This window comes from Cetorhinus maximus, chromosome 15 (genome assembly GCF_964194155.1).
Source record: "Cetorhinus maximus chromosome 15, sCetMax3.hap1.1, whole genome shotgun sequence".
In the NCBI taxonomy this organism is placed as follows: Eukaryota; Metazoa; Chordata; class Chondrichthyes; order Lamniformes; family Cetorhinidae; genus Cetorhinus; species Cetorhinus maximus.
In genome coordinates, this window is record NC_135893.1 from 20,180,283 (window position 1) to 20,193,443 (window position 13,161).

Sequence of the window (13,161 nt, forward strand, 5' to 3'; positions counted from 1 at the left end):
CGATCAGACTCGGATACAGCCCATCAGGTTTACTGAATCATCCAAATAACAAGGGTTCTGGGCATGGATTACGGCTACACACTGGGACACTAGGTAACTTTCCGTATGGGAATACCGGAGCAACAAGCTCTCTGTGTATTCTGAGATACTGGAGGACCCAGCTCTCGCTCTGCCTTCTGGGATACTGGAGGACCGAGCAGTGATGGTGGTTCTCTCCGGGATTTGGCTCCTTTTCGCTCTCTTTGCGTTTTCAGCGGCGATTTACGAGGACCAAGTCGGGAAATTCGACTGGTGAGTCCCTGGGAGGAGAAGTCACCGCTCCTGAGAGGGTGGGGTTCTGAATAAGAAGGCTCGGAGCATCACTCGGCGGCCGCCGGGTGTCTGGTCGCTCCTTTGCCCGTGAAACCAGGTTTGGGAGGGCCCGAGGACGAGCGACAGGTTTGTTCCCCCGACCCCCCCCCCCCCCCCCCCCCATGGCAGTGGGGGAACAAACAACGAGTGTTGCCACCTCTCTCAATTTAAAACCGGGCAGGGCAGGGCAGGGACGGAATCAGTGAATGTTGATAATTCATCGAAAACCCTACCAGCTGACCGGCATTCGACAAAGTCCAAGTTATTCAACTTGAAGCATTTGGGAAAGAAAAATGCGGGGAGACGAGATTAACTAAATAGTACAGTTTTAAGGGAGTGCTGGAACAGAGCGACCTGAAGAGTAGACGGGGTGCAACTGGTTACACTAGCAGGAGAGTTGATAAATTGAAGGCACAAATTTATGGTAATTGGCAAAAGGTGAGTTTTTTTTAAAGCAGCGAGTTATGATCTGGAAATGCATAACCTGAAAAAGTGGTGGAAGAAGATTAGATCGTAACTTTCGAAAGGGAATTGAATAAATACTCTAAGAATTGCAGGTCTATGGGGAGAGAGTGGGACTAATTGGATAGCTGTTTCAAAGAGACAGCACAGGCGTGATGGGTTGAATGGTTTATTCTATGTTGTGCAATACTGCGATTGAGTTAATGCCATAGTCACAAATTCTATTATAATTCTCTGTAGTAGTCAGATACACTCTGCACATTGCATTGCTTCTGTTCTAATTTTTTAAGGCGACGCCAATATGTTGGAAAGCCTCGGTTTGCACATTTTGATGCACCTACACAGAACTCAAGGAAACTCATGGTTGCAACAGAGAATAACGTGATTGCTTCTCTCAACTTGAGGAATGGGGAGATCAGTGAGTGTTGTCGAGTTGACATTTGCTGTAACTAATTCTGCTCTGCTAGATTGCAAACTGTCACTTATCTCAGCATTGCTGTTTTTATTTTGATTTGTAGTCTGGCGCCAGGTGGATAAAGAAGGCCCTGAGGGAAATGTGGATCTGATGTTATTCTACGGACAGGGTGGGTGTAGTCCATTCAATTCTTTTCAACTTGTGCTGTGCATATGCATATGGCTTTCTCTAAGCATTAGTAAAATCTCTCAGTGACTCTGCAGGTTCCATCTGCAGACGATTCTTGCTTGAATTGGGAGATTATTATTTCATCCTGTGTGTAAATCCCATGATCAACTCACTGTGCTTTCCCTGGCCTGATAATCTTGAACCTATTAATTCTTATCTATCCATGGAAACAAATTACAGCGCAGCACATATGATATTTCCAGAGTTCTGAACATTCAATCTACAGAATTAATCCTCTCTGTAATTAATCATTAATTTGATGCTGTTGACCTCAGGACCAAGGAGGATGGAGAGATGGCAATGGGAAAAAAAGTGGCAGAGGGAATTAACTTAGGTTTAAAAGTAGTAAAAGCAGGATCACTCTCAAAAGCAAGAGTTAACTGATTTCATTGTAGGATCACAGCAATTCATTTGTGTTTTTTTTAATTAAACTTAGAGATTTTTGTGGTTTCAAGATTTAGTAACTTTGCTTTTTCACAGATGCACTGACTGTGTCTGGAGGAGGGCGATTGCTGCGCTCATGGGATACAAACATCGGTGGCTTGAACTGGGAGTTCCTGCTCGAAACTGGCAGGTGAGAATTGCATGGCTCTACAGCACTAACACCCAAGAGTGGATGGAACTGATTACCGGAACAGAATCTCAGTAAGGGATTCTCCTGCAGTACCTCATCTGCATGCTTGAGATCACATTGTTTTGTGACATTTTCACTTATTCACTTGTTATCACTTCAGTTATGCAGGATTATAGAAATTGAATATATGATGAATTTCTGAAAGGTACTACTATAAAAAGAAGAGGTGAATGTTGCCCAAGTCCTTGGTCTGCTGAAATACTGATTTTAAGGCATTATCCATAGATATTACTTTAATGTGGCACCCTGCCCCATTGGCTTATTGAGTTTATCCAGTATGTAGTTGAGCTAAACAAGACTGGGAATAAGATGGTGAGGCAGGTCAGCTCCTGATCGCTATCCAGTGATCCAAGCTGGAAAACTTGTTTGTGAACAAAGGTAAGGGTTGTATCAGGCCTGGCAGTGATGTCTCTGTGACAACATAGTCTGCTGACACTGTCTAGCACATGGATGCAGCTGATCATTTGAACAGAAAAAGACCCGTATCACTGAGCCAATATGTTCTACCATGGCAGGGAGAACATTGGAGAAAAGGGGGAAAATACTGTTTTATTGCTGTTTCTATGAGGTACCAGGTTATTTGGAGGATTCCGGTCAGTTACTTTTCAGACAATAGCCACTGATTATTTGTGTTAAATGAACAGGCAAAACATCAGGAACATTAATTCTGCCTTGTCAATTTCATTGGTTACCAAGGGTGGGAAAGGATTGATGGCTGCAGTCAACTTGATGGTGAACTTTAAATTAAATAGATCCATTACATCAAAGTGAAACTGTACTCTTTGAAAAAGATTCAGATACCCGAGAGTGAGCAGTTGGAAACTATTTTTATTCCAAAACTAAATTGTGGAACACTGGTGTTTTATATCTAGTATAATGGGTAACCAGGAGTGAATTATGGTCTGAATCTTATTAAAGAGTTAGATTTTCTTTTCCTCTGGGAAGGATTGATGATGTTGGTGTTACAGTTCACTTGGAGAACAAGTTTGCATATTGTAGTTTGGAGCTATGGATAGTGACGGTAGAGGCATCAACACATGGTGGACCTCTCTTACCACCTGCCATTGGCATGTGTTTGAAGGATTTGCAGTTTGATACACAAACTGTTTGGCTTGGGAAGGATTATAGGTGTGATTATTACTGCTTGTCTGACTTAAAAAGTTTGTTTCAGTTTTCAGGCAGGTTGCCTTGTCGGCTCTGCTGAAGGAGTCAGGTACATTGCCATTCTGAAGAAAACGTCTATTTCACTCCATTTTCTCTCGAATGGACATCAGAAATGGAGTGAAGCTTTACCAGAAAGGTAAGGAGTTTGTTTGTGAACTGACTTGTGACATGATGGTTGGCTATTTAACAGTTGATGTAATCAGGCTTTGGATAATAAAATAACAGATCTTGGAGGGAGGTGGTTACTATCGGAGCTTTGTAGAAGCCCACAGTTACTTCCATGTGCACATTTCGCAACAATTGATATTTATTCTGATGCAGAGCCACAAGGGTTGTTGGCCTGTGTTTGAAGATCTGCAAACTTCCCACTTTACAGGTGAAGAGTCTCCCAGAGTCTGTACCTGTGATCTAACGTTGATTTGAAATTAACTTGTATATTAATAGATAAAAGCAAAAAACTGCGGATGCTGGAAATCCAGAACAAAAATAAAAATACCTGGAAAAACTCAACAGGTCTGACAGCATCTGCGGAGAGGAATACTGTTAACGTTTCGGGTCCGTATGACTATATTAATAGTTTTATTTTGGTTTATGCCCTAGTTTCGCTGCCTTGGGCTGCTTTTGAATCAGGGCTCCCTGGTAAGGGCAGTTGATGTCTGTACTAGTGTGAGGAACATGTCATTAACTGCTTTCCTATTGACTGGCAATGTAACTTCCCTCACTCGATGTTTGAAATGCTGAATCTAGCCACATAATCAGTGGAAGTTGAATTTGTAAACAATTTCTATTGTGCAGTGGGAGTACATCTTTAGTTAAAATTGCTTATCTGCATGTTTAAGTATGGCAGGAACTATTGGTCTGTTGATTGTGATTATTTTTCCACGCACAGTGAGAAGGTCCAATATCAGCTCCTATATTCGGGAGGAAGTGGCACAGTGTACCTAGTGGGAACGGTTGCTGGCTCTCACCTTGTCATCATTCGATATGACATTGACGATGGAAAAATCATTGAACAGGTGATGGTGGGTTTGGAAGTAGGGATTCCATGCAATAGAGTTGTGATCATTCGCATTGAAGGAAAGTAATGATGGAAAACTGTGGAGAGGGAGATAAAGTAGGGATAGAGCAAGCACAAAACTAAGCTGCTTGTTAAGGGGATGCACTTGATGCTTTTTGTGGTCACTGATGTGAGTTCAAATAAGATCTGATTCACACTTATAGTTCTCACTCTTGGTTGGATCTGGCTATTGCTCTCGTTACTATGTGCTAGCCCTCTGTGATTGCTGAAGCATTAAATATCTATAATTATGTTTTAATTTTACTTTTCCTTCCTCTTACCTTTTGTGCGAGGGATGTTGCTCTTGTCCTGCCAGTCACTTTGAAACAGTGACAAAGCAGAGGATGCAGGATCTGTAATTGCATTTGGCTCATTATTAAACTGCAGATGATACTCAGTGTGTTGTATTGGAGATGAGCGCTGCCCATTGGCTGGCTGTCTCCAACCTTCCTTCAGACTAACAAGAAAATGGACTTTTTTCTGATTATCAAATTTCTGTTTTCCCTGTTCAGGTGACTATATCAGCCCCATGGATCCAACGTTTGCGGGATCTTTGTGGAGTTGTTGGGGATGGGATCTTGACATGCATAGACACCGAATCTCACTGCCTTTGGATATTGCCGTTGGAATCTGACCAAGAACCTGAGCAAGTCATTTTACAGGTGAGGACTGAGTTTTGCTCTGAAGGTTTCCCATTCCTTTTTAATCCTGTGCCAGATGAATCGAGACTGTGATGCCAATTACTTTAATAATTTTACAGAGACCTCTCTTGGGTAGAGTAAATCTTGGATTATCTTTTTATTTATAATTTAATGGTGCTATTTTGCTCATGTTTCTGTTCTTGATTTTTCCCAGATGGGTGGGCACCTGCTCTCAGGTCTCTATGAATGTTACTGGGCTATACAAATGTGACTCAGGGAGCTGTTCCCTTGAAAAGTTCCTTTCTCCTTTTGAGGGAGAGTTTTTGCCTTCATTCATTGTCTATCTCTGTGGATCACCACTGATGGGGGGGCATGTCTCCTTCCACAGCTGGCCAATGACGGAACTTCCATCCATCCACAGTTGGCTAGAGGTTCTTGCTAACTAGTGTGAAATGTTTCAATATGGCAAGTAGTCAGAGCAGATTGAAATTTTAAATGAAGTACTGGTAAAATTGTCATGAATGTGTGCTGGCGTGTCTGGTAATCTCAGTGAAGTGTCTTAACCTTGCTGTGCAGGGTTAAGACTTAATTGTCCGTTTTAGTGCTCAACTGTTTATGGTTGCTGCATAATCTGGCAACAAAAGTAATTTTAATATTTACGTTTTCGAAGTGCTGACTTGTTTTGCTGGGTTCATGGCCTGCTTTCATCTTTGCTGCTTCTCCTGTTTCCCTCTGTTCCTACATTATAGTCTGTAGAGCTGGAACTAGCTGAAGGGTTTGAGGGAAAGATTTTAACAACTCAGTCATCTCCACTGGTGGCCTCGTCTTCTCAATTCTGCCTTCAGTTGTCGGAGACCCATTATGCATTATTACAGCTGCATGAGGGAATGGTCAGCCTGCTGCGTGACTTTGTACAGGTGAGAAATGAACAACCATTGAATGCTCAATACTCCAGGTAGGATAGATGCTGATATACTGACACAGATATAAGCAAGACCATGTGATAGCAAATGCTAGGTTGACAATTGCTAACTGTGTTGAGTTGCTCATTGAGAGAGACCATTTGATTGCTGATTATCTTTTTAATCTTTGTTTTTAAGCCTGACTTGCACTCCACTAATAGGCTGCTATTATTAGTTGGACCTCATCACATTGCAGGTATTTTTAATACGAACATATGAAATAGGAGCAGAAGTAGGCCACTCGGCCCCTCAAGCCATTCATTAAGATCATGTGTTTCGAATTTCACATTCCCATCTACCCCCAATAACCTTTGATTCCCTTGCCTAACAAGAGGTATCTACCTCTGTCTTAAAAATATTCAATGACCCTCCCTTCACCGCCTTCTGAGGCAGAGAGTTCCAAAGTCACACAGCCCTCTGAGCAAAATGATTCTCATCTCTGTCTTAAAAGGGCAACCCCAAATTTTAGAATTGTGCCCCCTGGTTTGGACTCACCCACAAGTGGAGACATCCTTTCCATGTCCACCTTGTCAAGACCATTATATACTTCAATCGAGTCACCCCTCACTCTTCTGAACACCAGTGGAAACAAACCTAGTCTGTCTAACCTTTCCTCATAAGACAATCTGCTCATTCCAGATATCAATCTAGTAAACCTAATAATAAACTTAATCTAGCTGGCCCTAACATATACTAGAGAGAGGCAATTTCTCCTGCTGGGTCACTTTAAAATCAAATATTTTGGTACAAGTGGAATCCATTCTGAGGAGCTTGGAAATATTAATTTATTTGTTGGGCTTGCAATTTGAATATTTTCAATGGCTTGCATGTTTCCTGAGTTTTATTTTACAATGGAAGAAGTTGAGATGTAGGAGACACTGACAAGGACGCATTTTTAGAAGGATGGAGGGGGATGGGGTGGGTGGTTTTGCATTTCAGGACCAGCCAGATGAACAGCAGAGTTTTTCTGTTGCAGTTGGTTGCTGTATTTCCATGGAATTCTGTTCTTTTAGGCCTGATTGTTTTCCTTCTTGCAGGCTGTGTTAATATCCTTTGCTACAACTGGTGACAAGGTGGTGGCGGCTGTGATGACAGCTAGAAACAAAACAGTAAGGACTTCCTTAAACCTGAAATGAAATTGATACTTATTGTACTGTGAGGGAGCTTTACTCTGTATCCTAAGCTCTGATGCACCTGTGCTAGGAGTGTTTGGGACAGTGTAGGGGGAACTTTACTCTGAATCTAACCTGTGCTGTCCCTGCCCTCCAATGTGCCATTAATCAATCCCAGATGAACTTAAACAAAAACAGAATTACTTGGAAAAACTCAGCAGGTCTGGCAGCATCGGCAGAGAAGAAATCAGTTAACGTTTCGAGCCTTCATGGCCCTTCGGCAGAACTGAAGCATAGTTAGAAGAAGGGAGAAATATAAATTGGTTTAAGGTGGGGGGTGGGTGGGTGGGGGGGGGGGGGGGGGGGGCAGAGAGAGACACATTGAGGGTGTGGTGATTGTGGAGATGAGCAGATAATCAAAAGATGTCACAGACATGTCTGAGAAAAGTGCTAATTAAGAATGGAGGACAGGATATTCAAAGTACAGCTCTAGTGGGGGTGGGGTGGAAAGGCTAACAAGGTTTTAGTTTTAGATTTAAAAATAATGGAAATAGGTGGGGAAAGAAGAATCTATATAAATTATTGAAAAAAAAGCGGGGGGGCGGGGGGGAAGAAACGGGGTGGGGATGGGGGGAGGGGGAGTTTAAGATCTAAAGTTGTTGAATTCAATATTCAGCCCGGAAGGCTGTAAAGTGCCTAGTCGGAAGATGAGGTGCTGTTCCTCCAGTTTGCGTTGGGCTTCACTGGAACAATGCAGCAAGCCAAGGACAGACATGTGGGCAAGAGAACAAGGTGGAGTGTTAAAATGGCAAGCGACAGGGAGGTTTGGGTCTTTCTTGCGGACTGTCGGCATGACATTAGCCGTCTCAATTTCTCTGCTCCTCTCACCCATTCTAATCTATCTCTCTCTGAACTCACTGCACTCCGTTCTCTCAGGTCCAACCCCAACATTGTCATCAAACCCGCTGACAAGGGTGGTACTGTTGTTGTCTGGCGCATTGACCTCTACCTCGCGGAGGCTGAGCGTCAACTCGCAGACATTTCCTCCTACCTTTCCCTGGACCATGACCCCACCACAGAACATCAAGCCATTGTTTCCAGGACTGTCACTGACCTCATCTCCTCTGGAGATCTTCCTCCCACAGCTTCCAACTTGATAGTCGCCCAACCTCGGACGGCCCGCTTCTACCTCCTACCCAAAATCCACAAACAGAACTGTCCTGGCAGACCGATCGTGTCAGCCTGTTCCTGCCCCACGGAACTCATTTCTCGTTATCTTGACTCCCTTCTCTCTCCCCTTGTTCAGTCCCTTCCCACCTACATCCGTGATTCCTCTGACACCTTACGTCACATCAACAATTTCCAGTTCCCTGGCCCCAACCGCTTCCTCTTCACCATGGATGTCCAATCCCTCTACACCTCCATCCCCCACCAGGATGGTCTGAGGGCCCTTAGCTTCTTCCTTGAACAGAGGCCCGAACAATCCCCATCCACCACTACTCTCCTCCGTCTGGCTGAACTTGTTCTCACACTGAACAATTTCTCCTTTAACTCCTCTCACTTCCTCCAAATAAAAGGTGTGGCTATGGGTACCCGCATGGGCCCCAGCTATGCCTGTCTCTTTATGGGGTATGTGGAACATTCCTTGTTCCAGTCCTACTCCGGCCCCCTCCCACAACTCTTTCTCCGGTACATCGATGATTACTTCGGTGCTGCTTCATGCTCTCGTCGGGACCTGGAAAAATTTATTAATTTTGCTTCCAATCTCCACCCCTCCATCATCTTCACATGGTCCATCTCTGACACTTCTCTTCCCTTCCTTGACCTCTGTCTCAATTTCTGATGATAGACTGTCCACCAATATCCATTACAAGCCTACCGACTCCCACAGCTACATCGACTACAGCTCCTCACACCCCGCTTCTTGTAAAGACTCCATCCCATTCTCTCAGTTCCTTCGCCTCCGTCGCATCTGTTCTGATGACGCTACCTTCAAAAACAGCTCCTCTGACATGTCCTCCTTCTTCCTTAACCGAGGTTTTCCACCCACGGTCGTTGACAGGGCCCTCAACCGTGTCCGGCCCATATCCCGCGCATCCTCCCTCACGCCTTCTCCTCCTTCCCAGAAACATGATAGGGTCCCCCTTGTCCTCACTTATCACCCCACCAGCCTCCGCATTCAAAGGATCATCCTCCGCCATTTCCGCCAACTCCAGCATGATGCCACCACCAAACACATCTTCCCTTCACTCCCCCTGACGGCATTCCGTAGGGATCGTTCCCTCCGTGACACCCTGGTCCACTCCTCCATCACCCCCTACTCCTCAACCCCCACTTATGGCACCTCCCCATGCCCACGCAGAAGATGCAACACCTGCCCCTTCACTTCCTCTCTCCTCACCGTCCAAGGGCCCAAACACTCCTTTCAAGTGAAGCAGCATTTCACTTGCATTTCCCCTAACTTAGTCTACTGCATTCGTTGCTCCCAATGCGGTCTCCTCTACATTGGAGAGACCAAACGCAAACTGGGCGACCGTTTTGCGGAACACCTGCGGTGTGTCCGCAAGAAAGACCCAAACCTCCCTGTCGCTTGCCATTTTAACACTCCACCCTGTTCTCTTGCCCACATGTCTGTCCTTGGCTTGCTGCATTGTTCCAGTGAAGCCCAACGCAAACTGGAGGAACAGCACCTCATCTTCCGACTAGGCACTTTACAGCCTTCCGGGCTGAATATTGAATTCAACAACTTTAGATCTTAAACTCCCCCTCCCCCCATCCCCACCCCGTTTCTGCCCCCCCCCACTTTTTTTTCAATAATTTATATAGATTCTTCTTTCCCCACCTATTTCCATTATTTTTAAATCTAAAACTAAAACCTTGTTAGCCTTTCCACCCCACCCCCACTAGAGCTGTACTTTGAATATCCTGTCCTCCATTCTTAATTAGCACTTTTCTCAGACAAAACACCTCTTTGACCCTTTTGTCTGTGACATCTTTTGATTATCTGCTCATCTCCACAATCGCCACACCCTCAATGTGTCTCTCTCTCCCCCCACCACCCCCACCCCCCACCTTAAACCAATTTATATTTCTCCCTTCTTCTAACTATGCTTCAGTTCTGCCGAAGGGCCATGAAGGCTCGAAACGTTAACTGATTTCTTCTCTGCCGATGCTGCCAGACCTGCTGAGTTTTTCCAGGTAATTCTGTTTTTGTTTTGGATTTCCAGCATCCGCAGTAGCTTTTAGCTTTTTGTTTTTATCCAGATGAACTTAACCTACCTTGAAAGCTGACTTGGGAAGTCTCAAAGGCAACAATACTACCTACCTCGGAGAACTCAGAATTAAGAGAAATTAATAAGAAAGTTAAAACATGACAAATGGGTACGATAGAACTGATATGCTTTAGAAAATAAAGGTAACATTAGAATTGCATTGTTAAATCAATGCTGTGTGGTTCTAAAAATGCAGGAATGTTATACCTTGTAATTGATTCTTTATTCTGCTAATGCTGCAGTCTAATTATTTTTCATTGAGTCAAGCTTAAGTTACTCAGGGAGTTTTATTAATTTCAAGCTTTTTTTTGCTACCAAGTGGTCTCAATAACCAGGTAACTCTGAATGCTTTTATCTTTGGAGCTTGTTTAGATCTGATCGCAGTTGATTGTACAGGCTTGCTTCCTTTGCATTGGAAGAACCAGCTCATTTGTCTCAATGCACCATTGTGCACACATGCAATCTGGGTTTTTAGTGGTAGCACTCTTGCCTTTGAGTCCAAATGTTGTTGGTTCAAGCCCTACTCCAGACATTTGAACAGATAATCTCACTGACACTCCAATGCAGTACTGAGGTACTGCTAGAGTGTCAGTGATGTCTTTTGAATGTGATGTTAAACTGAGGCCCCCGTTTACCCTCTCAAGTGAACCAAAAAGACCCCTTGGCACTATTCGAAGAAGAACAGGGGAGTTCTCCTTGCAGTCCTGATCAATGGTTTTGCCTGCTTACAATATTGATGAAGACATCATCACTGAAACTCCAGTCATCTCGTTTCCTCTCCTGCTCCTATTGCAGTGCACTGTTGACAGTGGGTTCCTTGGGTCTGGTCTCCTAGGAGACAGGCCTGGCTATCCAATGGGGGGTTGCTTTTTTACTTTTTTTTTTGTCTTTCAGGCTTTTAGTGTCAATCTGTACTCAGCAGAGTATGGCAGGCGGCTACTGGACACAGCCATGAACTTTAACCTGGATCCAAACTGTGGCCAACCTGAGCAGGTGAGGATGTGATTCGGCCAGTGGGATTTGGTGCTGTAAGTAGAGATTGCAAGGGTTTGAGTGGGTGCTGGGAAAGGGGGCAGGAGGGTCCTGGGCATGGGGGTAATTTCTAGGTGAGGGGGCAGAGGTGCCAGGGAGGTTGCTGGGTGAAATAGGGGACACTGTGTGTAGGGTGGAAGGAAGCTGGGATCAGTCTCAAATCATCTAAACTAGTGATGATTATTGCACTGGTTCCATGTAAGTACAGAAACCAACATGGGACTGACACAAACCTGACTGAGCAAACAAGGCAGCTACAGGTATATCATTATTGAACTGTTGAGAAGTAATTGGGACTTAGTGGGAGTCACACACTTCAGAACTCCAATAAGCTTTATTTCACTGTTTTCTTGTGTATGTTATAAATGGCTTAGATGGAACATCTAAGTTCACAGAGAATCCATGTGTCTTCTTGTGCAATATCTCACATGTTCACCCTCTTCTTCCTCAGCTCTATATTCATGCATTCCAGAAGAAAGATGACTCTGTCGGCTACCGTGCACTGGTACAGACTCTTGACCATGCGTTGATCTTCATCCAGCAACCAGGTGCGTGAGGAGTCTAGGCAGGGGCTTGTGTTTTGGGGTCCACAAATACAGCTGTCGCAAGGTATTATTGTCCTGAGACATCCACTAGGATGCAAAGGTGGTATATTTGCATCATACTGTGTACTCCGCAATGCAGGAGCTGTAACTATATCACTGGCATTGCATCCCTGCCCAGCCTGCCCTTGGAGATTGGCACAAACAGCAATGCCTTCATTTCTGGTGCCACTTCGAATTGAGGCAGGATTGTTTTAAACCTGAGGTTAATAATGTGGTGTCACTCTAGATAAATTTGTGGGGTAGTGAGACACTGGTGGAACTTCTTTCCTCGCCACACCCCTGTGTTGAGTGATAAATGGACCTGTACTGTTGTAGGAAGGTGCAGAACAAAACAACAGCTTTCCAATGCTGAAGGAAAGACTGGGTTGATGGTACAAAAACAGAAAATGCTGGAAAAAGAGTCATACGGACTCGAAACATTAACTCTGTTCCTCTCTCCACAGATGCCGTTAGACCTGCTGAGTTTTTCCCAGCATTTTCTGTTTTTGTTTCAGATTTCCAGCATCCGTAGTATTTTGTTTTTATCAAAGGATTGATGGTGATCCCCTCAGGTCCATATCCCTGGGAGTTTGGGAATTGAGGCAAAGAGGCGGAGAGCAATTGTAAAGAGGATGTCGTTCCTCATGACAAGTCACTTGTGCCCCTCCCCGTTACAACAACAGGGCTATCAGTGGGTCTGATTGCAGCATATCTCTTAGGTTCATCCACTGTCTTCACAGGTCGAATTATTTGGACACGGGAAGAGGCATTAGCAGAAGTTGTTACCATGGAGATGGTCGATTTGCCTCTAACAGGAACACAGGCAGAACTGGAGGGTGAATTTGGGAAGAAAGCAGGTACTGTTTAATGCCAAGGAATCTAATTGTTGCTAGTTTCTAAAGGAAAGAGTCGGGAATACTTGAGTCATACTTGCAGTTAATTAAAATTTTAATGAAGAGAAATTCTGCCATGCGGAACCCTTGATATTCACTCCTTTATGTGTTTTTTAATTCACTCTCACTTATCAGTCATTGAAGGATGAGCATTATATACTGACCAGCTATCCCAAAAGCCAATTTAAAAAATATTGTTTGCTACGACGATGAATTGTCGCTGATGGATAAAAATGTTTGTTCACGCTATCTTGGTTACATTTGTGATAATCCCAGAGGTTGGAAACTGAGATTTTTGGACAAACCCTTAAACAATAGAAGCTGACTCAGTGGGCAGAATCATCTCAGATTTGC

The 13,161-nt window shown here is 44.1% G+C and overlaps 1 protein-coding gene across 1 annotated transcript in view; it reads left to right on the forward strand.

Moving 5' to 3' along the window:
- The first annotated feature begins 157 nt into the window (after nucleotides 1-157).
- Nucleotides 158-13,161, forward strand: part of emc1 (ER membrane protein complex subunit 1) — a 29,244-nt gene continuing 16,240 nt past the window's right edge. Inside the window, exons 1-12 of the mRNA XM_078558027.1 lie at nucleotides 158-291; nucleotides 1,104-1,231; nucleotides 1,332-1,397; nucleotides 1,937-2,030; nucleotides 3,262-3,390; nucleotides 4,144-4,270; nucleotides 4,824-4,973; nucleotides 5,702-5,869; nucleotides 6,952-7,023; nucleotides 11,193-11,291; nucleotides 11,782-11,878; nucleotides 12,655-12,771. Coding sequence (XP_078414153.1) covers nucleotides 203-291; nucleotides 1,104-1,231; nucleotides 1,332-1,397; nucleotides 1,937-2,030; nucleotides 3,262-3,390; nucleotides 4,144-4,270; nucleotides 4,824-4,973; nucleotides 5,702-5,869; nucleotides 6,952-7,023; nucleotides 11,193-11,291; nucleotides 11,782-11,878; nucleotides 12,655-12,771 — 1,336 coding nt within the window. The 5' untranslated portion in view covers nucleotides 158-202. The remainder of the gene's footprint in view (nucleotides 292-1,103; nucleotides 1,232-1,331; nucleotides 1,398-1,936; nucleotides 2,031-3,261; nucleotides 3,391-4,143; nucleotides 4,271-4,823; nucleotides 4,974-5,701; nucleotides 5,870-6,951; nucleotides 7,024-11,192; nucleotides 11,292-11,781; nucleotides 11,879-12,654; nucleotides 12,772-13,161) is intronic.